This window comes from Phasianus colchicus, chromosome 21 (genome assembly GCF_987193195.1).
Source record: "Phasianus colchicus chromosome 21, bPhaCol1.hap1.1, whole genome shotgun sequence".
Taxonomy (NCBI): Eukaryota; Metazoa; Chordata; class Aves; order Galliformes; family Phasianidae; genus Phasianus; species Phasianus colchicus.
In genome coordinates this window covers 1,996,481-2,023,887 of record NC_143456.1, presented here as the reverse complement: position 1 = coordinate 2,023,887, position 27,407 = coordinate 1,996,481, and the positions used below count along the sequence as shown (strand labels likewise).

The window sequence follows — 27,407 nt, the reverse complement described above, 5'->3', positions numbered from 1 at the left end:
ATGTATCACACTGTATTGCATTTTACCAAAGGTTTTCTCTATCCCAGAAAGCTTCTGTCTCCTGGTAAAATATACTGCCGGTTTAAGAAGGGAATAATATATTTACTGTAACTGTCTAGGAATGGCTTGGCTGTGGAGATGAAATTTTTATGTTGTTTTGAAAAAAAAAAAAGCCCAACTCTTTGTCAGTCCTCAGGGGATGCAGTGTGGCGGTTCCAGCAGGAGGGGCTCCGATATTCGCAGGCGTAAGTGGTGTCTTTCCTTCCTGCTATTCCTGCAGCATGAGAGCAATACACGCCTCTTGTTTCAAAGCTTGGATGTTTCAGAAGGCTTTGAGGAAAAACGTCTTTTCATTTTTAAGCTATTTGTTGGGTGAATGAAGCTCCGAACTGTTCAGAGCTCTGCTCTGTGTTGGGCATTTAAACCAACGCGGCCCATTTCCATCTCATGGATTTGTAAATTCACTAGAGAGAGTCTCCCAAGGATCAGCCCTTTTGTGGGGGGTTAATGCTGTTTATCACTATAGATAGGCTGGAGCAGGCATCAGGAAAGATGTTTTGCCAGCATTTCGGCACTCCTGCTTTGGTGCCTGCCCAGAATGATAACAGATCAGGTTCTGACTGTTCTTACATCTTAGCCCAGTTCTTTGAGGAAATAAGCTGGTGTGGTTATTTGCTCTTCTTTGCTCTTTGTGTCACTGTGTTGTGGCACTGCAGGCCAATTTCAAGCAGCTTTGGCAGAGGGCTGGGGGTTCTCAAAGTGCAAAGACACTGCAAGCATATTGCTGCTAGCAGGCCACAGCAGAAGGCTGTGCTGAAAACCAGCCCTGGGCAGCTGTGTGTTGGGAGCAGCTGGCTACAGAGGTGATTTTGCCTCTCTGCTTCTGCACCACCACAGGCACTTAATTGTTCAGTGCAGCATTTGAACACAATACTGGAGACTGCTGGTTCTTTGAGAACCAAATGGTGTTTCCATGCTGACTGTGATGGGCAAACAGAAAATGAAAGAAGATGCGCGTGATGCCTGCAGGAACCTGTGCTTTGTGGCTTCGTGTTCCCAAACAGTTTGCTTGGTTCTGCTGGCTGGAACCTGCAGGCATCAGTGGGGAATCCCTGGCTGTGCTGGGGACAATGTCTGAAGTTTTGTATAAGGCTTCTGGAATTGTGTCCTCCTTTATGCAGCCCTGGAACTGAATGAGTACAAGCAATGAGTGAATGGATTGGCTGACTGACGGTTGCGTTAAGCATTCTTTTTTACTTCTGCCTCTTCTGAGGCATCCATTCAGCTAGCTAGAAGCCAGCTCTGTTTGGACGTGAGAGTTATCTTTCCTGTCAGACATCAGTTGAATTGTGCATGCACGTGCCACAAAGCGAAGTGATGCTCCAGCTGCACTGATGAACCCTTCTGGCAGCCTCAACTGGAGGGTGCCATGTTTAACCAGGCACGAACGCCTGCATCTCCCACTTGCATGGCACCTGGGAGCTGTGACTGTCCCTGTGGGTGATTTTGCTATCGTGGCGTTGGAAGAGAGACCGACAGCAGTTTGTCTGCAGGAATGAACTTTGGGGAAGGTAATGAGTGAGTCGAGATAAATGGATGCTGGTGTGTGTATGCATCTAGTTGTCGCGACTGCAATCTTGGAAAAAGGCAGTTAATGGCATTATGAGCTCGTCAGTCAGAGCTGCTGAATGTGGAGTCATGTCCTGGCGTTTCTCTGGTGTCTCTGCAATCAGCAGAGAGGCATCATTTTGCCAGACCTGGAAGTCACTGGGAAGCTGCTACCTTGTGACAGGGGCACAGATGGGTCTGGAACATCTTTTCCTGCTTCTTGACCGTATTTTGAGAGAGGTGAAGCATGCACCATCTCCTTTTATATCTTTCTTCTGGAATAAAAGCACAGATGAGCAAGTAAGGAGGTTATCCTTGTGCTCTCCTGTAGTATGCTGCAGTGTGCTCAGCCTGCAAATCCCATGCAGCTGAATTCATTGGTGAAGATCTCCTTGCTCCAGGCATCTCCTGCTGCAGGTAACACCAGCTCAGGTCTCCAGGCTGAGTGGTTCAGGACAAGCTGGGACAGCTGGCTCCTTTGGTTGTTGGTGAAAGCTACATTCTTCCTGTCTGTTTTCAGGTATTTCACCTTGGTAGTCAGGAGCACAGTTGCATCGTGCAAGATAGAGATGAGCACGACTGGAAGCTGATTGAGATCTTCTGGTGTTTCAGTTAATCTTGGAGAGAGGAGTCTCTCCCTGTTGCCTTCAAGTAGGGAGCTCCATCTATGGAGCCCCTGCCAGCCTCTCCTGCTTTGAAAGCCTATGCTTCTGTGCAGCCTTTCTTACAGGCACGTAGATTCAGAGCACCATTAGCAAAAGCACCAGGGAAGTGAGAAGTCTGTTGAAATGAGTGAAGAAAAGCAAAATCAAGCTTGAAAAGGAAACTGGTAGCTTCTGAAGAGCACACTTGGAAGGGCGTCGTAGTGCTGTGTGAAATCGTCCTGACCAAGAAATAGAATTGCTGTGCAATAGGACAGTTTCTACCAGCTGGTTTTTTGGAGGAAGCATTTCGTGGGAGGAGATGAAGAAGGGGGAATTTTATTAAGTGAATTCTCTTATAATGTATCTGTTAGCAATAAAGCCCTCAGCTGATAAGTGAGGAGGTTGTTTTGTCTTTTTGGACGGGAGGCAGGATGTGATCTAGGGGACACTGAGGAGATATATGCATTGTCAGGTGTGCCGTTCCTGAGCAAAAAATAGCCAGTTTTGAAAAAACAAATGGGCATTTCCAGAGAGTTGTGTTGTTGTGAGAATGTTTTTAAAAAATACCAAGTTTGTTCTTTTGTCTGTCTCTCACGGCTCTCTACAACTCTCTGAAAGCAGCTTGCAGCAAGGTGTGGATCGACCTCTGCTCCCAGGTCACAGTGATGGGATGAGAGGGGATGGCCTCGTGTTGTGCTGGGGACATTCAGGTTGGATATTGGGAAAAACTTCTCCAACAGAGCAGTCAGGCACTGCCACAGTGATGGGGTCAGCATCCCTGGAGGCGTTCAGAGCTGTGGAGATGTGGCACTGACGAATGTGGGCAGTGGGCATGGTGGGGTGGGTTGGCAGTTGGACTTGGTGATCATAGAGAGCCTTAATGGTTCTGTGATCTGTCTGGCAGCAAAGGCAGTACGTGATGGCAGCACGGACACCTAACCCATCCCCATGTCACAGCCAGCTTCTCCTTGCAGATGATTTCTTATTACAGTCCTCAGATGCAATCTAATCAAACCCAGTGAGGTCTGAGGCTCCATCAGCTCTCAGAAGCTCTGGGCTGTTTGGAGGTACCTTGTCAGAACGAATAATAACAACAATTTACATCCAAGAATTTCAAACTGCGGTTTACATTCAGAGGTGATTTTCTTACCGCCTCACAACATTGCTTTTTAAGGAAAAAAGTGTTAAAATACGTATCTTGTAGGTGGGGAGGCAAAGTGTTTTGTCCAGGCTGGGAGGTGAACCGTGCTCTTGGATCATGTTGCCCTGGGAATAACCTAAAGGTTGTCCTTTAATGAATATCAGTGGTGAATTCTGTTCTGCTCACAGAATCAAGACTCTGCCATTACAACAAAAACAAATATGTTCTGGTATCTTCATTAAAAAAAAAGAAAAAAAATAACAAAATAATAGTCAGATTTTTTGTTTTCTGACAACAGCGAGTGCAAGTCTCTGCTAATGAAAAATATTAAAATCCCAGGTGTCCTTTGTAATAAATAATAACATGAGTACAAACTTGGCTTCGCAATCACCACCAAATCATCAGTATAGCTCTTTTTGTGCAGCTCATTTTGAACTTTGCCCATTTCCTTCAGCTATGCAGATATAAATAAATAATTCAGCTTGATAAAGGTCTGGTATGCTATACCATAAAAGATAAGAAAGCTTTGAGGGGAAATTGTTTTTAAATCCATAACATTTGTATGCTGTTCACTGTTCATCCCGAGCAAAAACTCATTCAGCTGGCAGTTAACCAACCCAATTTTATTCTGTGTTCCACCTATCCTTCTCCTGGGGACATCTAACCTCATATGTAATTACCTCTCTTAGAGGGGAAGGGGGCCCGAATAACCTTCCTAACAGCTAAATAAATGCACGGATCCCTGGGACAGGTTATCGGTTGGGTGCTGGTGGTGGAGCTGTCAGGAGCAGCGTGCTCGAGCCATGAAGAATGTCAGAATTTCACTCATTTTCCCTCCTATGTTGAGTCAAAGGACTAGAATTGGGAATGTTCTCAGAAAACCAAAATAAAATGCCTTGTCTTCTCAGATTGCTTTTGTTCCTGTTTTGACTTGGAAGTAACAGTGATGAATTTAACAGTGACGGTGGCTCTCTTTCTCTCGAGGTCTGTCCAAGTCACTGGGTCTCATTGAAGGCTATGGTGGACGTGGCAAAGGGGGACTTCCAGCCACCCTGTCCCCCGAGGAGGAGGAGAAAGCAAAGGGACCCCATGAGAAATACGGCTACAACTCCTACCTCAGTGAGAAAATTTCACTGGACCGTTCCATACCAGATTATCGTCCGACCAAGTAAGTACTGCTGGCTTCGTGTCACTGTGAGAGCCTGGGCCGATGGTTGCTTTCATGTTCTGGTGGGATCCTGTTTGCTCTTCCCTGCTTATCGTTCTCAGAGCAATGCTCAGTGATGAGCAGCAGGTGCAGTCGGTGCAGCCTCCATGCCTCTCCCAGCATAGCCCTCCTGGGACACTGCTGGAAGTCTCCTGTTGAGTTTAACTGTCCCTAAAGGATTGATGGGAAGGAGGGAGCTGAAGCTCTTAAACCCTTTTGTACCTCAGTGGCAGAAGGACTTTAAAAACTGAGCAGGAAGAGCAACAGATGTCTCCTGAGCAGTGATAACTCTGTCCAGACACAGTGGAATTGGTCTCAGTGGATGCAGTGGCAATACCTTCTCTATATTATTTCACTAGAAAGACCTTTTAAGTGACGGTGATGATGAACATTACCTACTAAGCACCATCTCACTTTAAATGAGATACCAGATACTTGTTAAGAGTGTGAGAAAAGCTACAGTGAAAGTTATCTGTATGAAAGTTAATTTTAGATATGGCTAGCAGCTTGCTCCTCAAAATAGGAGAGTGACAATTTTTCTAGGCCTGGAGTGACAGTTCCGACTGAAAAAAACTAAAATAAATAGCTAAGAGAGATTTAGATTCTGAAAGATACATGTCCAAATGCCTGTGTCATTAGGGTGGTGACAGAGCTATTGCTTGGCATCTGCAAACCATTGAAAATCATGCAGCAAGGGGATGCAGCTACATGTCTCCAGCGTACTGGCAAATTGTTAACGATGTGAGAGCATGGAGAGCTTTTGTTCCTTCACTTCTCTGCATGCTGCATGAATTTCAAGCAGCCACTCATGGTTTCCAAGGCTGTCAACCACTGACAACAGAAATATTTGGATGAGTTTTCAAAGGCATGGAGGCCCAGCCTCCGATCTGCTGCTATGGTCTGTCTGGACAAAATAAATTGCAGGTAGAAATTGCACCTTTGGCTATATGATATGCAAATCTCACTACAATGACAAATCCTTTAAGTGAGACCTTCTCTAGCAGTTACCTGAGTCTGAATTTCTTATTTCATTTCTCATCCAGAACTCTGACTTCTAGCAGAGCCAGCATTACTTTGTGAGAATTAATTTGAGAATTAATGTTTTTTCCAGATCTTCGAGGGAAGAAAAGGATTAATTCTGACATTTTTAGGTTTGCATTGTATTTTCCTCGGTCCCACTATCAGTCATTTCATGGGAGGGCGGTGGAGAGGACAGAGCAGACCCAGCAGTTTATTAACATATGCATCATTTTGGAGCTGGGCTAATGCTTTGGAGGAGAGAATTTATGGGTTGCACAGCTTAGTGAATTTTTTCAATGCAGGAACTTCAGGGTGGTGGGTTTTTTGGGCGTGTGTATTTTTTATTAGATCAGTTTTCTCGGGTATCTTAAGAGAACGGTTGATGTGGTGATGAAATAAGCTTCATTTTGCTGGAGGATTTGAAAAGTTTCAGCTTTTCCTGCTTCTGACTTCAAGATCCATTCGCTATTTTGTGCATGCAATTTTATGGCTGATTTTATGAAGGGTTTAATGCAAACCATTTAAGTCAAGTATCCTGGTCTCTGATTAAAATAGATTCAAGGCAAAGGAAATTAGCCTAAATGGTTTTGAAATTGCAGCATTAGTAGGAAAAATTGTTGAAAACACTCCAGCTGATAAGCATTACAAAGCGTGTATTACTTTTAAATATAATAGTGAGGCCTGTTTGTTTCAGCTGAAGGCTGCTCAGTGTCCAGAATGCTGATGGTCCTGAGCTGCTCTAGCAGTGGCTCTCACATCCTTTCCTTTTAACTTTCTGCTTTTTAAAACCTGTCCTGCTCTTCACCACCTGAGCAGCGCTGGACTTGATGCTGAATTGATTCCTAAAAAGGCGCTGTGCATTCAGAGGGAATCCAGAAGTGTTCCCCTTTGCCCAGGAAAGCTTTTCTTTTGGCTGAAATGTACCAACTCACCATCCCTGGAGGTGGTCAAGGAAAGGGTGGATGTTGCACTGAGTGACATAGTCTTGAGTGGCGTGGGTTGTTGGTTGGACTGCGTGATCTTGGAGGTCTTTCCAACCTCAACAAGTCTATAATTCTGTGACCTTATTTCAAGTCTAGCTATTGAACAGCAGGGTTATGAGATAGGCGTAAGCAACGCATTTCTAGCTAGCTTGATTAGGTTTTTGGACCCTAAGATGAAATTTCTTCATGTTGTGGGAGTACCTGAGGTCTGGAAATACCCTCATCTGTGTTTTCCTGGGAAAATTGGGAAGGATTCAGCTGATCTGTGAGTTTCATTGTTGGAATAGCATATGCTTATTGTATTTTGTATCTGAGCTAGTGCTCAGTGTAGTGGTTAGCAACACTGCCCACAGCACTGGGGTTGAACCTGGGTGATCTTTGAGGTCCCTTCCAACCCAAGCCATCCTAGGACTCTGATTTTCTGCCTGCCTATAAAGGGGGAAAGAGGACACATTAAGATTCTGTTATTTTCTTTATTGAAAGTGAATGTTTTATTTACGTGGACGTGGGCTTCTGGCATTTCGCACTTTGATACTAGCTTTTACACACCTCTGTTTTAATTGGTTGATGTATGATTTAATGGGAGCTCCTCCTACATGTAAAGAGAGAGTAAAAATTGCTGCATTAAATCAGCCTGGCTGTCCATCTTATCCCGTATTTAATCTCTGATAGTGGAATTACCAGATGCTTCAGGTTGAAGAAATCATATTAAGGAGAACTATGAAATAATCTGCCCATCTGCTACGTTGTCTTCTCTATTCTCTTTTCTATCCTATCTAATATAAATGTGGAGTTCTCATTATCTCTTTAAAAGTCTATTCCTTTCTGGAATCCTGCTAAGCTTTTATTCAGTGGTATTTTATGGCATTATGGGATTAAGGAGTAGATTTAAGAAAAATAATACCCACAATTGCGAGGACTGTTGAATCATTGGGTGAAGATGACATACTCCTGCTGCTGCAAATCTCCGAGCAGCTGTTCTCATGCAGGCAAACTTGAATTCAACACCCGACGTTCAAGTGAAGGGGAAAAACTGAGCGAAAAGTAATTTCCACAAGCTTAGTTTTCTGAGGTGTTGAGGGTTTTCTAACCAGGAAACCCCATCCATTCCCACTGCCTGCATTTTAGTTCTCACACATGGCTCATGCAAAGCATGAGTGCGTGGGGAACGCGATCTGCTGCTGATTTTTATCACAGCACGGCAAAAAGGTTTGCATTTATTAGCTGGTCCACACAGCCTTCGAGCAGTGCCCTGGGTAGTGCTAGCCCATCGCCTGGAAGCAGTTGCTGAGGATCAAACAGTTACGTATCAATAACTTGATTTTAATTTTTCCCAATGGCACGTTTGGGAGTTGAGTCAGAGTCATTACACTCAGGTGTCTCACGTGGCTGAATCACCCCTGTATTTCCAGGGAGCATGGGAGCCTTTGGGCTCGTTAGCATCACCTGGCTTTGTTATCAGAGCCTGCTGTGTTGTTCCTGGTTGAAACTCTTTGGGCTATAGTGGAAAGGGCAGAGGGTTTTAGAGGAGACTTTGGGTTGTTCTTTGGAGACTTACAGGAGCCAAATCAATTTTTGATTTGATTTTTACCCTTTAGTGACTCAGTTTGTATATACTGGTTGCAAGAATGTGTTTTGGGGTAGAGAAAGCGTGCTGTGGAACGAGGCATTGCTCCTTTTGGGGTATCTGGAGAGCTCCTTGCCCTCTGCTGTGGGGTTCCTGTGGATCTCAGCCTCCATTCGTGTTACAGGGGGAACAGCAGGACCAAGGAATGGTGTGTACAGATATACATGTATATTTGTTTATACTCAAAATTGAATGCACCTTTGGAAAGTCATGACGGGGACGTGACTTGGTTACATCAGGACTGTCCAGGAGCTTTGGGAGACCTATAATTGAGCCTCTTGCCTTTGAGACCTCATCTGCCATTGGATATTTCATGATTAGGAGAATGAGGAGGATGATAAGGAGGAGCCTGCCCTGTACTCCACATATCTAGCATCCACTCCACACATCTTAGCATCTCATTTCCTCCTCAAACTAGAAGCCATGCAAGCTCGTTCAAGCTTTTCTTGAAACACAGTGTTGTTTTTTTTCCCCTCCGAGCATATTTGTCTTGTGGCTGAGATTTGCAAACATTATTGTAGCAAGTGAGAGCTCCTTATTGGTGGTTTCCTCGAGTATTTTAGTAGCTGACAGTCGCACATTTGTGATATTATGCCAGTTCTTTAGTCATGTTGTGCCCCAGGGTGTTAAACCAGGCTGGATGAAATGAATCTGCGGAGAAGGACAGTGCTTAAAAGGCTAAAACAAACTGAATTACATGGTAATATTTGCTGGGAAATAGACTCATGGCTCTTGCTTTGTAGTCTGTTTACTGCAGACAAAAGAGGTAAAAAGAACTCTTTCTCCATTGTGTCCAGAGTTCTAACTTTTGCAAAGGCTTTCTCTTCTTAAACTTTTGTAATCCTATGTACAAGCAATAGGAAGGAAAAGAGAAGCAGGGCGTAGCAATTTTCTTCTTCAAAGAACTGAAGGAAAAATTCGCAAGGAGCCAAGGCTGAGTAAGAGGATGCCCCATGCCTGCAGACACCCAAGGTCGGACTGGAGGGGCTCTGAGCACTGCTGGAGCTGTGGGTGTCCCTGTGCACTGCAGGGAGTGGGAGCTGATGGCCTTTAAAGGTCCCTTCCAGCTCGAACAGTTCTGTGATTTTGAGAAGGAGGAAAATTATGACAGTGTTTCAAGTAGGAAATGGTGCTTGAAGAAGGAATGAATCTCTAGAAAGAAAGTCGGCACTAGGATATTTCTTCTCTCCTGGTGGATACTTGTGATCTGAACCAGCACTGTGTGAAAAATTCTGTCCGTGTTTTTTTGTAGCTTCAGTGTGGACGAAGTAATATTTTCCAGTACTTGGAAAGATGCCACTGGAAAACCTCTGGGGAGAGAAAGCAAAGAAATCAAGCAGCAAACGTCGGTGCCAGGAGTGGTGTGAGGAAAGCATGTCTCAGGGAAGGGCTTACCAAAGCTGGATCGTTTGGCTGTTCAGCGGTGGTTTGATGAGTATTTTCTATGCAAGCATGCTGTCTTTCCAGATCTCTCCTATCTTTTTGTAGTTTCAGGCATTTTAATTCTGCTGGGCTGCATGTGTGCCTTGTGTTCTCCAAAGTAACACTGGAGGTTGTGCCAAACACAGCCCGCCCCTAATCTGAAGTTTGGGATGCGAAGATACCTATGGATTCAGCTGCAGAGCTGAAGCCCTATGGTGTTCCTGCCTGCTGCACAGGGTGCCTGGGATGTGATGTCTGCATCCGTGCTGCAGCTCCTGCTGCCTTCTGCCTGATTTGCACAAGGGAAGAACTCTGCACCTGCCTGCTTTATCACTGCGCCGCTTTGCCAGTGCAATACAAACCACTGTGCTACTGCATAAATACTGGTGTGGATCTGTATTCTTCAGTGCATCTCCGTACATATGTATGCAGAGATGATTATTGGACTTCCCATAACTCTTCTTCTTGAAAGCTGGGCAAGAGAAATCCCTACAGAGCCACTTTCCTCACTATGTTTGCTGCTTGCTTGATGCAGTATCCCTTGCCTGACAGCTCTGTGCGGAGTCAGAAGTGACAAAAAGCTGCAGTGCTTACAAGTCCCAGCAGCTCCGTTTAACTCAGTCAGTAAGAAAGTGCTTCTGGGAGGGTAACTCTGGGGATTGTTAAGTGGCTGTTGAGAGATTCTGCTGGTGGTGCTACTCTGCCTCAGTGTGATCTTGAAGTGCTGTGGCTGTGGATTTATATACACAGTACCTTAATTTTTTCTCGTAGTAGCTTCCACTAATTGTCAAATTTCCTTTCCTGACTACAGAATTGTTCCCTGTTCTTCTGAGTTTGGAACATGATGCTTCAGGGAAGACTTTATCTATGAAGTGTGCTGTAAAACACTTACTAATGCAAACATAAGTGTTAAATGTGTGCTTTGGTGGAAGATAGCTTTAGTGTAATTTAACAACTAGCTTTGTGCTTTTCTGAACCCCTGCACTGAAAAATACCTGTTATATATACCTCTGATTATGCTGTGCTTACGAAAATACGTGAACCAAACGAAGCTTTGGATGTGCTGCTTCTCAAGTGCCTTCCAAAGGAAACAAAGGCTGTGTGTCTGTGCTGCTGACCCGTCTGCCTGCCTTGCAGAGAGCAGTTCTGTTGCTTTGGGAGCTGCTGAATAGGTTGCAAACTCACAGCCAAGCCGGGGAAAGGTGTGGGTCCAGCACTGCTGTCTGCAAGTATCGATCCTGAAACCATTCATTTGGTTTTCCAGCATCCAAAGCAGCACAGCAAAGCTGGCTGGGATGGGAAGAGCGACACAGAGTGGGTCATCTGTCCTGCAGTCAGCAATGTGTCTTGAAGGACAGTCAACACAAAGCATGAATCCACTGAAATAATTCTAAAACTCATTACTTTTCTTCCTCCCTACTGTCCCCAGCTTGGGGCCATTCAATAAATCCTAGGCTGAGGGTCTCCCAGTGTTCTGTTCCTTCATGAATGTGGAATAGCTTGTGTGCGTGGGGAGAGATGGGTAAGTGGATGTGACACTCATAATGGCTCTGGCTTTTATGTCCCTTACACCTGTCTGAACCTAATGACTTTATTACAAGAGCCTGTCACAAAAATAAATCCTGCTCTGCACATTCTGTTTTTACAGCTTAGGAGATCATTTCTTGTTACAACATGCTGAGTAAGTGATGTGCACTTAGAAATGCCTGCGTATACCTACATCCTGAAATCGTAGTGCACGTTTTTGGTGCTTTAATTGTAAAAATGTAAAGCACAACGTTTCTGAGAAGTGGTTACTGGAAATAAGGCGGGAGTTGGGGAAACAGAACAAAACAGAAAGAGATTTCAAGGGAAAAACTTGATGAGTTTTAGAGGTTTAATGATCAGAAAGTCAATTTATGAGAATCTTATGTTCTGAATCTATAAACATAAAACTTTATCAGATAGTGTTAGACCTCTTAATATGCTTGGGTAATAGAAAATAGTTCACTTTTCCATCTACTTCACAGGGCAGATACAATTTATTTAATACTGATAATCCCTTTTGCCAGAAGGTGTGTGACTGAATCAGCAAAATACCAACTGAAATAAGCAGTCAGTGAATGGGGTGTGATTAGGAAGTGGCATTATGAATGGAGGGCTGAACTCATGCTTTTTTCTAAGCTTGTTTATAATCTTTACAAAAGGCAAATGAAGATCAGTTCATTTCCTGGAGAAGCTTTATTTCTGTGAGGAGAACACGAACAGAGCTTGTTGGCAATTGGTCCCTGTAGTTCCTGGGCTTATTTGCCATCAGTACAGAAGGACGTGCAAGTTTTTGCTTTTCTGCTGAGATTTAAAGCCAGAACCCTGTGTGGATATGTAAGTAAAAGCTGAGAAGCAGTAAATTTGTCTGGATTAAGGAAACTTGAGCAAGCCTGAATCTGCCTGGGCACAACAGCGTGTGCGGAGGCAGCAGCAGATTGTGGAGTGATTTATAACGTATTGTGTTTCAGTCACGGTGCTTCGCAGCCCGATCGTGAGTAAATCATTCAACCCAATCAGTGCTGCATCCATACATCAGGATTTACCTCCCAGGTTTTCAGCTGCACCAACACGAGGCGCATAGCAGTTCTCTGTGGCGAGACCAGGGGGATGTCTGTGAGCTGTGTGGGAGGGAGAAACGTTAATGCTGGATTGTGTTAATTAATGCGTTACGTTTGTGCAGGTGGGAGGAGATTCGGTCGTGTGTTTGGTCTTGTGTGAAGAGTGAAAGTCACATAGAATCACAGAATGGCCCAGGTTGGAAGGGACCTCAAGGATCACGAATCTCCAACCCCCCTGCTACAGGCAGGGCCACCAACCTCCCCATTTAATACCAGACCAGGCTAGTGAAAATGGTGCCAGTTCAGAAAACCGTTCAAAAGATTGGATCAGCCATAAAGAAGAAGGAAGTTATCTCTAAAAATCAGCTGCTGCTTTTTAAATTCATCATTTTATGCTGCCTGTTAGATGGAGCAATGGCATTGTTCCACCACTGTTCCAGGCTGCTTTATTCACTGCCCTACGTACATACAGGGGACAGGCAAGAGCTTGAGTTTCATGAGATCCATTCTGGTAGGAAGCTCCTAAGGTAAGGCAGTTCAGCAAGGATTTCATGCTGCATTTGGCTGTATCCCAACATGCCTAAGCAGGGCTGAGGTGAGGGGATGCTCACGGGTGCGATTGTCACCGTGAGGTCACAGCCCTGAGGGGCTCGGTGAGGGTTTGCTTCCTGGAATGTGTCCATCTGGTGGAAGTTCAGCCGAGGTCTGTCTGGGATCATGGGAGAGGAGAGGCACTGCTCCCGAAAATAGCTGCATCAGCCTGTGAGCAAGGCAGCCAGGTACTTCTGGGGAGCAGAGTGAATTAAGCTGACCTTCGGCAGTGCCACTGTTCCTGCACTGATCTCAAGGGGAGCTTCGACTTCGTCTTATGCCGAATGTCTGTTAATTAGCCACATCCAGCATCGTGTCTACATGATCAGCTACACAGGTAGGTGACACCTCTAATAGAGAGTGTCAGAGCACACGCTGTTAATTTACTGCTTTACATTACTGCCTTTCACATGGTGATCTCTGAGCACTTACGAGCTCATAACGTGGAGGATTTGGTTGCCCTTTCCCAGCAGCATCAGTGTTCCTCTGCTCATGATGTTGACTGGCCCAGTGTCCATATGGCCTGAATAGAATCTTGGATCTGCTCATCTCCTGGTGGGAGCAGCCTGTAGAATGCCATTTTCACAGCCTCTTCCTTCGATCCATGTGTATTTTGGCAATATTCAGCCCTGTTCTGAGGAGACCATTTATGTAACAGACTGACCGAAAAATAAAAAAGCTAGTAGATGTTCTTTGTGTTTGTTGGGCTCTGCCCAGGATTACAGGTAGGTCACCAGGTTGGCACTGCCATCACTGCACGACCTGTGGGCTTTATTCCTGAGCCCCACCGACCTCCTGTAGCCTTGGGTTGGCTGCCTGATTTCTGCAGTTCCTCATTTAAAGGGTTGATAACAGTAGCTTTGAATGGCATCAAGTGGTGCTTAAATCATTGATGCTTTAAGAGGAGAGCAGCCTCCTCCTCCTGAAGTCTCTTGACAGACAGACCAGGAGTCCCCACTTGTGCTGTGGGCTTCCACAGTGTCCAGATGTGGACGAAGGAGGCACGTTTACCTCCCTGCAATGTGGCCACATGGGACAAAGGCACCAGGCTGTGCCCAGCCCTGCATTGTCACGGTGTGATTTGTCCTGATGGGACACATTAGAAGCAGGTGAAGAGCACAGGGCTCTACATGAGAAGCAGAGACAGCAGACATCATTAATTGAGCTTTCCTGGAAAGTATAGGTCTGGTGATAGGCACCCAAAGGCCAGCTGTAGGATTACAAACCACACACGTGTTTTGTAGGCTCTTGGGGCCCTTCTCTACAGAAAGGGCCTGGGTGCCCCCCTGTATAATGGGTTGAAATGTCTTACAAGGTCACTGCTCTGACACTGCAGTCTTGGAAGCAATGAGTCCAAGCTTCCTAGGCACCGAGAGATCCATTGATTCTTTTATTTGCAGGATGATGCTCGCTCCAGCTTGGTTTTATAAGAGCTTGACCAAACTGTAATCTGTGTGATAGTAATTTTGGGGAGAATTCAACTTAATGTGCAGAAATTCTAAACAAGTTGACTTTGTTGCACCTTTGCTTTAATCTTACAACTCCATATGTCATTGTAGGAGAGGCATTTAAAAGCATATGAGCTTGTTAAGTTGAACTCTCTGCTGCCGAGGCACATTTTGCAGGAAAATCTACAAAATCCTGCAAAAGCTGTGCCAACATATTTGAACACTTTCACGAGGCTTACTGTTTTTAAGGGCTGTAAGTAACAAGAATCATTTATTCTACTAATCAAAAGAATATTTGCCTATTTAAATATTCAAACCCTCAAGCCTTATGCAAGAATGAAATGTCAGTGAGGGATAAGCTTATGAGAAGCACGTTAGCTGGATTTATTTTGTGTGATGGCCAGCAAGGAGATGATTAATAACTAACTTCAAGAACCAGAATTGGGAACTGGGTGCTCAGAATTAAAAGTAAAAAAATAAGGGAGGAGAAAAAAATCCAGCCACTCTGGTAAGAAGGAGTGGAGGAAATTGTGAAAAAGCAGTCACTGAGGTCTTTAATGAAGAAGTGTGGTCTCTATAATGAAAGCCACTAAAGTCTTTGTCTGCTTTGTTTTCCTCTTTAGGCACCAGCATGGATTTTTATACTTAATTCTGTCTGTCTTCAGCCATAGTTTGTGTCTTATGGCTGGATCACACACACAAGATGGGGAGGATCATATCATAGAATCATAGAATGGCCTGGGTTGAAAAGGACCACAGTGATCATCTTGTTTCAACCCCATGCTATATGCAGGGTCACCAACCAGCAGACCAGGCTGCCCAGAGCCACATCCAGCCTGGCCTTGAATGCCTGCAGGGATGGGGCATCCACAGCATCCTTGGGCAACCTGTTCCAGTGTGATCCAGTCGGACCCCCATCAGTAGATGTAGGGGTAACTTCAGAAAGAACTGTGGGAAGAACTGTAGGGCATTGTGCAGGCATGGCTGCTTGTCCTTCTCAATGGTAGTCTCTGATGTTGGAATCCCAAAAGGGATGTGTGTGTTTTGGCACCTCTGTGCCGTGCAGAGCAGTGCATTGAGCAGTCCTGAAGGGCATTTCTTCAAAGATGAGTAATGGCGTGGAGTCAGAGCTAATGATGATGTAGCCATTAGACAGAGACAGTGCTCATCCATCAGTCTGAACGCCTGGAAGGCTGGCACGGAGGGCTTCTGCTGCTCAGCCCCTCTGCCTTGTGGCAGCCGAAGCAGCTAGTCCATCAGCACTGGCGTGTGGCTATCTGTGCCTCCTAACTTCAGAGGATAACGGAGCTCTTTGTGCTCCCAAAACTTACCTTGTGTGATGCTCGCCCTGTGACAGCCATTAGTCAGACCAATTAAACTGTTCCAATGGCTGCAAGAAAGCAGTCCACCGTTATTTTGTTGACCTTTTCTTCTGTGTGTGTTTTTCATACTTGACATCCATCCAAAGCAGAGCCAGTCCTGCTTGGTAATGCAGTGTCTGTCCTTTGTATGAGAAATCTTACCTGCTTCCTGCTGGGGGAAGGACACAGAGCAATGAGGAGGCTGGGGAAGGCTGAACAGCAGGGGGAAAGTAAGAAATAACCTTATTTTAAAGTGATAAAAAGGTTATGCGGCAGACTTCTGGGTTCCAGGTCTGCTAGTAATTCATTTCTGGACAATTGCGTGCATTATTCTGCATCACCTCTCCATCTATCAAGTAGTGACCATTCCTGCTGTTGTGGAAATGGGAAACTTAAAGTTTGCACTGCACTTAAATCTCTGAATAGGATGTGCTGCTCCTCGTGTCAACAGTTACCTTGCACTGATGCTGAAGATGATTAAGTACTGATGCTGTCTGGCGTTGTCTGGGAAGGTGAGGCTTTGGACCCTTCCCCATGCCTGCTCGCTGCCCTGCCACACACAGCACGTGGGTTCAGGAGCTGTTTCCCTCAGCAGGCTGCAGTGGTGGTACCTGAGCTGGATCCACAGCAGCTGGCATGCTTATGATGCCTTACTGCACTTGTGTACGTTTTATCTGGAAAACTTGCCTTGCTGATGGCTTGCATCAGGGACGTGGTGCCACCAGATCACTGTGTGCTCATTGGATGTGTTTGGTTGGGGTCAGGGTCCTTGAATGCTGCTCATTTGGGTCAGGCTGGAACCAAGGGCAGGCAAGTGCTGGTAGCAGTGGTAATGGGAGGACAGTTGGACTAGATAATCTTGCAGGTCGTTTCCAACCTTGTGATTCTATGATTCTATGACCCCATGCACTGCCTCTGGCTTTCCTCCAGTGTTTCCTGTCCTTCAGTGACTGGCCAGCTGCGTGCTTAAGAACTAAACATGCAACTTAGGGTAAGCTGCAGTTGTCTCTTTGCAGGCTTTGATTTGGCTGGCACCAGGTCCTGCCCAGTTCCTTGCACTGCTTCTCTCCTGCTGCAGGGCATGTCTGAGTGCTTCCTTTTGCAAGAAGATTTGGTTTTCCATTGACATTTTTAAACACTTTGTTTGCCTTCCCTTGTTGATGTAGCAGCATCCCAGGTAGCCAGGGTGCAGAGCTGGAAGAGAGCTTTGGAGAATGGGTTGTGCTGATGGGGCTGTAATAGCACCATCTGGGTTCTGTGCCTGCAGAAGCAGATACTTTTCCTTCAGAGGCATTTCTCTCCTGTTTCTTTACCACCTGACACTCCTCCCAGCTCATCTGTCTCTGGGTTTTCACCAAAATCTCTGCATTCTTTTTTGCGTCCTCATCACATGGTTGGAGAGATGGCTCCAGACTGAGAATCCGTGGTGAATGGAGAATGGAAATGATTCTCTAGAAATAGATCACTAGGAAATTCAGGTTCTGAATGGATTGTTTTCAGACAGCCTATTGAAGTCTGTTTTTTTTTTTTTTTTTTAAACTAAATCCAAATATTACCCTTAAAACATGGAGCCTATTTGAAACCCATGGCACATCCCATCCAGAGCAGACTTCTCAAATTTATGGAGTTCTGCCTTCTCGCTGGGAGTGAGAACAGCTATACTTTCTGCTTAATGGTTTTTAATCTTCACGTAAAATTTGGGTAGGCATATTTATATATGGATTGGGGAGGCAGGACTTCGCAGACGGTACAGCTGGGACAAATTAGGAAAAAATGATGGCAGTAATGATTTGAGGTACTGCGGAAAATAGATGTGCGTGCTGTCAGGAGTGGATGAGCTGAGCGAGGCGTATTGCAGGAGGAGGCAGATTGCTTCTGGAGTCTGTTGGTGCCACGGCTGGGCTCCGTGGTTATGGGGTCTGGGTGGCAGTGGTGTGATGTGGGAGCAGGCTGTCCCCCTGCTCCTGGGCTCCGTCTGTGTCTGAGTGCTGTTTTTCCTGCAGCACGCTGCCATTGTGGCACGACTTGATGTTGTTGTTGTTGTTTGGAAATGTGCTGACTTGATTAATACAGCCTGACGCACACCAAGCTGTTCCCCATAAACTCGGCCCTTCCCCCACCTCCTCTTCTCATCCTTCATTTGTTTCTCAATGGCTTCTTGCATAAAATTGTCTCTGTAAAAAAAAAAAAAAAAAAAAAAAAAGCCTCTCTAATTATTCCACACGCTCCTGATTGCAAAGTCAGGCTTTTGTGTAGAATGGAAATCTCGGACCAAAGAAAGGTGAAAAGGACCAGGGCTGAAGTAAAACCCCATTTCCTACTGTTGGAGGACAAGTGATGCTTCCCAGTGGTTGCTCAGCTTGGGCTTTATCTTCAGCCCTGATGCTGTGCATTGGGAAGGCAAAACTTAAAGAGGGTTTTGTCAGTGTGATTTAAGGGGACATAGTCAAGCATGATTTAATGGGACATAAAATGCCTCTTACTCTGATGTCCCATTGATCTAAATGAGAGACAAAGCCGTAAGGGCTCTGTATCTTTTTGCTATTAATTCATGATATTTTGATATAAATCCTGCAAGCAGGTGCCAGCCTACGTTAGCTGAAGAGAGCAGGATTTAGTGAGGAAAATGTCACTGTGTAACCTGTGCTAATTAGCTCACAGGTGTTGGCAAGTGAGCATTGTTCTGTGCTTTACTGATGGAGTGTTCCTCATCTGGCAAAGAGGAAATGAAGGACCAACTGCAGACTACTTGATTTTTTTTCCAGTTTAAGGTATTTCCTGATGTACAGGGCCAGGTTTTGCCCTTGTATTCCAAAATTGCCTTTTGGTGATGATTGATGACTGGAAGTGGGCAAATTTATGTTAAGAGGTGCTGGTCTTCGACCCTATGAAAACAGTGACTCCAGAAAGGATGTATTGTGTTGATCTCACCATCATCATGTTTACATTTAAAAGTTTTCAAAGTATTTGCAATTTTTGTCTGAGAAATCCATCCTCCCTGAGCTGGGAGTAGAGCCACCAGCAGATGTGGTGTGAGCTGAGCTTTAGAAATAAAACCTAAGCTCATTCTCCAGGAAGATGAGAGGATCTGTAGAGGCTTTCTAGTCTACATAGAGGTGTGTTTGCATTGGTTTTAGTTCAAGTTCTCAATAAGCTTGGCAAAAGCCTTGGGACAGCCAGTTTCTTCCAGCGCTTCTTGCCTTTCTGTTAGCCTCATGCTCCCTTGAGAATGTGCTAGAGGATAACTTTCATCTCACTGATTTGCACATCCCCGCGGAGACAAGGCTGAAGTCTGGGCTGGAGTGTGTGCTGCCTGCTGGATGCTCAGCCTGAATCCTGTGGATGTGATCTGGGCTCTGAGTTTGGAGGCTGCAATCATCCAAATGATGCCAGAGGGGAAGGTTTTCACCGAGAGTTTCTCACTGTCCTGCCCTGAGAGGCTGTGGATGCCCCATCCCTGGAGGTCTTCAAGGCCAGGTTGGATGGAACTCTGGACAGCCTGGTCTGATATTTGCTCTGGTGGTTGGCAGCCCTGCCTGTGGCAGGGGCTTGGAATTGATGACCCTTGGGGTCCCTTCCAACGCAAGCTGTTCTGTGATTCTATGATTCTATGAAGTGCTTTGTCACCTGGAGGTGAACGCTGTCTGAGCCTGAACCTTGGGACTTGTCCCTGTCTGCTGTTCCTCCAGGGTTCACCTGAGCACTGCAGGGTCTGGTTGAGTCCACCATGTGTTTAAAATGCTTAGAAGGGAAAAAAAAAAAAACAAACAGCAAACCAAACCACTTCCCATGCCTTGTAGTCATTATTACTGCTGCTTTAACAAGCTCTCTGCTGACCCTTCTAATTGGGTCAGAACCTGAGCACTCCTCCTGTTGCTGGCCCCATAGAGCACACAGCACCAGGTGCTCTCTGGCATGCATGGATGTGTGCCCACGCATGAGTTTGGCTGCAGGCAGAAGTTCTGCTCAGCACAGCTGCTTTGTGCACCAGAGGGCCCTCGAGAGGGCTGACCTTCCTGAGGTTAACTTGGTTTTAAATGGCTGCTTTCCCTGCTCCTGTGGTTGCAACCACAGCAGCCAGGATGGGGTGTTTATGTATAGCCTCCTACAGGGAGTTGCACAGTGTGGGTATGGAGGTGCCCGCTCCTTTCCTGACGTCTTGTCTCCCTGGAATGCTGTTCTCCAGCCCTCAGCCATTGGGAGAGGAAAACAGCAGAAGATGAGCCTCAAAGGACTCGCTTTGGATTTTGCTCCAAACCACTTTTATCACATGCTGAGTATTCCCCAGAAATGTGGCCTGGGGACCAGAGGTGTGCAGTCATTAGAAGGAAACACCCCTCATCCTGTGGCCACTTTCCCTTCAGCTTAGCAGGTACCGACAGCTATGAAAAGCAGGCTTTTAATCTCTCGCTGTTCAGTTTGACTTTTGTGCCAGGATTTTAGGGTCAGTTGTGTTCATTGTAAAGAGAGATCTGCCTTCTGGAAGATGTTTTTCAGCGTTTGGGAGATTCCTTTTTGTGGACAGCTTGGATTGCTTTAGGGTATGCAACAGTTAAATCGGGAAATGCAACCTTGTTTTCATCCAACATGCTTGTTAACTAAAGAGGAATCATAAAGAACTGTGTTTCTGTGAAAATCTCTGTCTCCAGTGTCTCTTTTTGGAGCATAGAGAATGCCTGCTGTTGCCTAAGAAACACCCAGCACAATTAAATATGGAGTCATTGTTGGAGAGTCAAAGAGCTTGAAGCTGCTCCTGGATATCGGTCCTGCATTGTTCTGTCTTTGCTTACCTGGGCAAGATTTAGTTGGTAAATGCTCACTGCAATTCTGTGAACACTGATGTTGCATGGCTAATCCAGCTTCAATGGGGAGAGGGAGCAGAACAGCTCATTTTCTTGTTCTTCCCTCTTTGTTGTGGGGGAAACTGACAAGTTTGGTTGAATTGTTTAAATTAGGGAACATGCTGCTGGCTGGGGTGCAGGCTGGTGGGGAAAATGGAAACACCTGGCATCTCTCTCCCACCGGTACCACCTCTGACAACAGAAATGTGCCCGAGCAGATGTTCAGCCACCAAACCAAAGCTGGAGTAAAGCAATGACTTCTGAAACCCAGAGAGGTGATCTCAAAGCTTTGGTTTAACCTGTACTGACTGTGAAGTATAAAGAGCCCAGTTCACAGCAGTGCCCTGCTGGGATGCTTCAGAGACAGAAGTGTGTTCAGAAGAATCTATAAAGAGAGCTGAAACGTATATAATAACTATTTAAACGTGGGTTGTTTCGTATTCGTTTCATACCAAGGCAGATGGGAGAAAGTTCACAAGTGTGGTTTAAGAACTAAACTCATTTCTGAGCATCAATTAATCTTAGCATGGAATAGCAAAGCGGAGCTTCCTTCTAAATGGGAAAGGCTTCCTCTGTTCTGGCAGCTGTGGACATATGGACATGCACACACAACCTCAGCTGAGCGAGCTGTTTGCACCCTGCCTTGATGAGCCAGGAGGATGCTCTGTGGTGCTGCCATCTCTTCCTATGCAGTGCTGATGAAGTCACACCCAGGCAGCTGAAATACCGTGCAGGACTGCCCGTGTTGTGCCTTAAATGCTGCACATCAAACGTGTTCCCAGCGCTGAGTGCTGCAGCACGCTCTGCTAACCTTGTCCCTCTTTCCCCTTTGTGCTGCAGGTGCAAAGAGCTGAAGTACAGCAAGGACCTGCCCCAGATCTCCATTATCTTCATCTTCGTCAACGAGGCGCTCTCGGTCATCCTGCGGTCGGTGCACAGTGCTGTCAATCACACTCCGGCCCACCTGCTGAAGGAGATCATCCTTGTGGATGACAACAGCGATGAAGGTTAGTGCTGGGGTGTGGGGCACCAGAACAGGAGGGGGTTTGATTTCCTCACGTCTCAGATTTGCTTTCCTCAGATCTCATGCACCGTTGCGTTGCATTTCCTTTGGTTGTGGCGATGCTGCTGGCAGCCTGCAGTCTGACAGGGTTGTTCTCTCCCCGTTCCATTTCTTCAGTTTTTGTAGCAAAAAATGAAACAAAATCAAACCAAAGTTAAAATTTGCAATAACTACTGATTGGAATTGTAATTAAAAACTAGAAGTCTGCAAAGGAAACTAGAAAGTTTCTTTCTTTTCGTTGGAGCATTGACAGGTTCTGGTTTCAGGTGTATCCTGGTCACAGCACTCTGCTTGTTACAGGGGATTACCTCTAAATAAGAAGCAGAAGGACAAGACCCTGGAGCACAGAGATCCAGTTCTGCTTTGGCTCCTCACAGTGGTGTTACACTCTGCATCTCCCCTTTGTGTGCCTCAGTTTCCCTGTCTGTAACAAAACTCCAGTTTAAAAAAAGAATATATATACACCTTTTTTTTTTTTTTTTTTAAATATCTGGGATCTGCAGAGACCCTCTTTCCTCTTATATGATGTTTTTGATGTGAGAAAGATTTGTGAAGAGGAAGAAGCCAGCACACCAGACACACACAAGTTCAAGCCATGATAACACGTGAAGAGAGATGTTAGGTTTCCCGTGTTACCTTCGTGTTTTGGTTCAGCCTTCTTACAGGCACTGCTGAATATCTTCCCTTCTGGCTTTTGATTACAGAAATTTGCAGGGTGTTTAATTTCATATGGCAACGTTTTTGGTCTTGGATTCTTCCCAGGTTTGTTCGTCCAGTGTACAGTTGGATAGCGTCATTAGGGCAGTTAAAATCTCATGAAGACCAGCAAATGGTTGTTGCTTTGATTGCTGCCTTCATTTGCATTGCATGCTTTTGGTATTATTTAAAAATAATAATAATAAGAGACACGGGCTGTGGATTCTGTGATGAGAAAGAAAGAACAGGGAGGGCACAGGATGAGGAGAGCTCGTTTCCCAAGGAAGTCTGAGAGGTTGCTCGTCTGTCTGCAGCGAGATGAGATGGTGTGCAGCGAGCTACTCAAGCCTGTAAAAATAGGCACTCAAATATCACAGTAATGAGCACCATAGAAAGCTGATGAATTATAATTACCAGTAGAAGAAACAAGAGGCCAGCTCCTCAGCTGATGAAAATCGCAGCAGCTCTGGTGCAGAAGCTGAGGTGACGTTCATTGGTGAGGCTGTGGGATTTTGCAGCTCAGATATCAGTTCGGATATTGAAGAGGAAGTGCAGCTGACCTCTTGTTGTGGTATTGCCCAGTCTGAAACACCAAAACAAGACATTCCTTCTCGAAACTGAACCATACCAATGAGGTGACAAGAAGAATTCTCTTCATTAGAGAACCTCCTGGTCATGATTGTTGAGTTTTTTTACACGCTGCCACACACTGACAAATGTGCTTCTGAACAGCCTTCACTCTGCAGTTCGCATCACTAACATCCAGTCAGGGACTCCGGAGGCACTTTTAAAAGACAGGAGACAATGAGATGAATCCTTTCAAAAAGCATAAATCCTGAGTAAGCTGAGACTTCAGGCTGGTGTTGAGGATGCAGGATGAAATCTCTTTACCCGCTGCTGAGATTGCAAGGCAGGGCCCTGTGGCTTGTACAAGGTGGCTTGTACGAGGGTGATGTCTTGCAGGAATGCTGTACCAGCACTGGTATTAGCAGGGTGATAGCAGGGCTCTTGCTCCTGGAGGGTTCCCTCTGTGTGCCTGTTTTTGTGCTGCTCGAGCTCCCTGTGCTGCAGCGCTCTGTGGGAACTGGCCAGGCAGGGGGAGGTGCAGAGAGATGACCCACCCTGATTGAGGGCTGGAGGAGCTGTGTAAAACCAGTTGCTTTGCACACCAGGGCAGTGTGCTATCTGTGTCCCACCACAAGGATGCATCACTTACATCAGTGAGCATCCAGGGTTCCTCATAATGGGATGGTGCTGTACAAAACCTGAGCACCAAAGTGCTTCTGTCCTCAAAAGCCTTCCAATGGAAGTATGAAAGGAAAATGGGCAAGGAATAAGGAGATGCTGTTATCCACCAGGGTTAGTTAATAATGTTGGAGCTATGCTGCTGAATCTTTGTGGGCATCATAACAAATGAGATTTTTAAGGGGGGGGATTTGAAGGAAGATAATGAGGTAACTTGGCAGATGTTTATGGAGAGCTCCTCCCAGGCGTATAATAACATAGATTTTTTCTATAAAAGAAATGATACAAACCAACACATATCTCTTGGACCTGTGCACTCGCTCTCTGCATCATCAAGGAGTCTCAAAGATAGCAAAGAAATATTAATGGACATAATGTTGTCATATTAATTTGCATTAATGGTAGGAAATAATTGTGAGCAGCGATAGCAACATCTTACAGTTGATGCTTCAGATATTGCAAACAAAGTCATTATAATATATGGATTTATCTCTACAGGAAAATAATTACAGGAAAATAGATTCTCATGAGCTCTGAGATTTAGAGATGACTCCTGGAGAAGTAAGCACTTGTGGCAAGGATGCCAGCAAGGATGGGGCTGTGCGTGTGCATTGTCCACTGACTGAGACAAGGGCAGAGTTGTAGGGGTTGGAAGGGACCTTTGAAGATCCCCCAGAGCAGTTCCCTACAGCAAGAAAATGTCCAGGCAGGTTTTGAGTATCTCTGGGAAAGGAGACTCCCTCACTTCTTGGCGCAGCCTGTTCCAGGGTTCTGGCACCCTTACAGCAGTGAAGTTCTTTATCTTCAGATGGAAATACCTGTGTTCTAGTTTGTGCCCATTGCCCCTTGTCCTGTTGCTGGGCACCACTGAAAAAAGCCTGGCCCTAGAGTTGGTTGCTGGAGTTGGTTGTGAGCATGGGACAGTTTCTGTGACATATGGCTTGTGGCTGAGCCTGCATGAAGTCTTGGGGCTCACCTTTGTGCACCAGAAAGGAGATGGACCTTCTGAGAGCAAGGCCCAGAAGCAGTGGCTCATTAAACCGTGGTGGTTTCTTGGAGGTGACTTCTGGGCAAGCACCTGAAGGCCATTGGAAGCTCGTGGCTTTGGAACACAGGTGTGTATTGGTGAGTTTTGTGCTGGAAACCATTCTTCATGCAGGAAGAGAAAAACGTAGGATGGGAATATGTATAGGTGTCATAGAATCACAGAACAGCTTGGGCTGGAAGGGGCATGAAGGATCATCACATTCCAACCCCAACCAAGACCCCTGGGATTTCCAGGTCAGCTTCATGTTTTGGAGTCAGTCGCAGGGCTGGAGGTGAGAGCTGAGTGTTGCTCTCAGCTTTGTTGTAGTGCCATTTAGAGAATAGTTTTGCACAACATAAAACTGTGCAACGAGAGATGAAAAGTTAATAAACAAGGGCGTTCTGATTCTTTGTCTGTGAGCTGTAAGGAGATAAAAGATACAAAGCTATTGCAATGGGAAAAAATCCTTTCTTGAAGGAAGAAGCGTGGGGAGTTGTAGTTGGAGCCCCTTTCCCCCTTGAGCTGCGTGTCATGCTTTGTAAAGACTTTTTTGGAGGCTTCTTTTGTTTGTTTGTTGCAGAGGTGTGATTACCAGGCTGGTGTGCAGGCTGTGTTCAGCACTGATAAGGTGTTTCCCAGCTTGTTGGAGGGATGCGGCCACGTGCCCCCAAGATGCTGCGTTATCTCACGCTTGCACACTTTGTCTGAGTGCGTCGCTTAAATCAACACCTGCTTTTTTGTGCTGTCTGTCTTCTAATGTCTTTAATCTGGGGTAATATCTCTTTGAAAAGCAAACTTCTTGGTATCAAAGGAAACCTTTGGATGAAAGGCTGCTCAGAGCAGCTGGCTGCACCCAAGGGCGCGTGCTGCGGATTGCAGCTTAGCTCGGTGCAAGGCATGAGCTGTGGCTTGGTGCATCACTTTCTTGTTTTGCAGCACCACCAGCAGTGTACGTGTGCTCCCCTGGGGGCTGGCTCACAGGTGTTGGGGTTTAGAGAATGGTTTCAACAAACTTCTAAGAAGCTGGGTCTTATCTCAGCTTTTCCTGGACATCGGTCCCATCTGAGTGCCTGCTCATTCCAGTTGCTCCACGTAAAATGTGGGCTGCTTAATTGCAGCAGACCTGGTGCTGTCCCACAGGTGTTGAGTACTGGTGCTTTCAGGCCCTGCTAAGGAGCAGAGGGGGTGTGAACCTAGTTGGTTTGTCCCTATTTCTTGGGCTTTGGTCATTGAGAAATGTGCAGCTGAAGGCACTCAGCGTTCCAGCCTTGCCTCTATCTCTATCTGAGCAGTACCAGCCCAGCCTCTGTCTGTGCATGGGAATTGATTCACACACCTGCTCCCCTGTTCACAGTTACCTCTTTGATATTTGCACACAAACATAAAAAGCTTTGGAGGCTCACCTGGATGTGAATCTCGCTGCCATAATTCTTGTGGCCATTTGTTGATCATTGAAGGAGTTTCCTCCGTGGGTTCCTGACCTGTGATGGCTGTGGCACTTCAGGCAGGTGAGGGCAGTGCTGCTGTCCCCATGGCACAGGGCATTCCCAGTCCTAACCCACATGGCCTGCAGTGTGTGGGCTTTCTGATAAAGCCTCTATAGATTTCTCCCACTGGGCTCAGCCTGGCAAACACTGCCGTGTTTTCCTTAGGGGTGTAGAGGAGGTGCAGTTCCTCTGGCCATCTGGTGCCATTGGTTTTTGCTCCTTCCTTAGCGTGCCACTGAGTAGTTACCACCTTGATGGGATTTGGGAAGGTCTGGGCAGAGGATTTGCAGCATGAAACACAGAGCAGTGGATGTTCCTGGATGTTCATATGGCATCTTCAGGGCTGCTGTCCGTGACACAGCTGCTTGGAGTGGCAGCCAGTGGCTCTGTCTCTTTGGCAGGCCTATTTCCCAGAAGACTCATGTAGGTGACAAAACACTTTGCAATACATAACATAGGTCATTACAGCTGACAGCTGGAATTTTTAATAGAGCAACAGGTCTATTGGATTCTGCTTTCTTGGACTCGCCTTTCAGTGAAGATCAATACAGACAGATGGAGAACAAAAGGGAGGATTGAAATTGAACCTGCTGGCATTTTCAGTTCAGTTTCTTTCTTCAAAACTTTCCCGGAAACATCTCATGCAGTGGCAAAGACCGAATGTTCACAGATACCTCAGTGTGCAGATATTGATCGCATCTGTAACGAATGAGATTCAGGAATGATGTGGGTGTGCTGTGGAGGAGCACCCCTGGAGTTTGCCCCACACAGATACCTTGTGAGCACATGGGCTGCACAGACACTGCTTTAATGAGGATGAGGGTGAGTGGGGCAGCTGCTGCTCTGCTCCCCGTGTGGCTCCTTTTGGTTGTCTCTTTGCATCCAGAGTTGTTTTCTGAGGTGTATACCATGCTGAACTACTCACTGGTGCAGTATGCTGTGGATATTCTCGCTTTCAGCAATGAGCTGATACGAGCAAAAGCATTGCAAGTACATAGCATAAGGCAGAGGCAAGGAGAACAGCAGCCAGATGCTTCCTCCCTTGCTGTAGTTTGTGTGGAGTACTGAAAATAGCAGGTTCAAAGTCCAGATTGCCAGTCTGAGGGAAAGCTGACTCTAGTAAGCAAAGCTCTCGGCTATTCCTCTGTAATAGAAGTCACTTAATTCCTGGCATATTATTTCAGCCCTCCTAACCTTCCTAATATAGCTTTGGGATATGCTGCAGAGATGCAGGAGTTGGAGATGAAACACTTCTGAAGTTGGTGACAGATGAAAAGGTTTGCTGCTGCCAACCTTAATGCAGCGGTGCTCCGGATCCCAGCCTGAATCTGCATCTTCTGACAGCACAACACATTCACAGCCCAGCCCACCACTAAGCCTGTCTGGATGCTAAGTGGGTGTCTCCTAATCC

General features: G+C 45.9%; 1 protein-coding gene across 1 annotated transcript in view; it reads left to right on the top strand.

The window, feature by feature from the left end:
• GALNT17 (polypeptide N-acetylgalactosaminyltransferase 17) overlaps positions 1 to 27,407 on the top strand; it is a 185,048-nt gene that overhangs the window by 43,495 nt on the left and 114,146 nt on the right. Inside the window, exons 2-3 of the mRNA XM_031591913.2 lie at positions 4,378 to 4,561; positions 21,319 to 21,485. Coding sequence (XP_031447773.1) covers positions 4,378 to 4,561; positions 21,319 to 21,485 — 351 coding nt within the window. The remainder of the gene's footprint in view (positions 1 to 4,377; positions 4,562 to 21,318; positions 21,486 to 27,407) is intronic.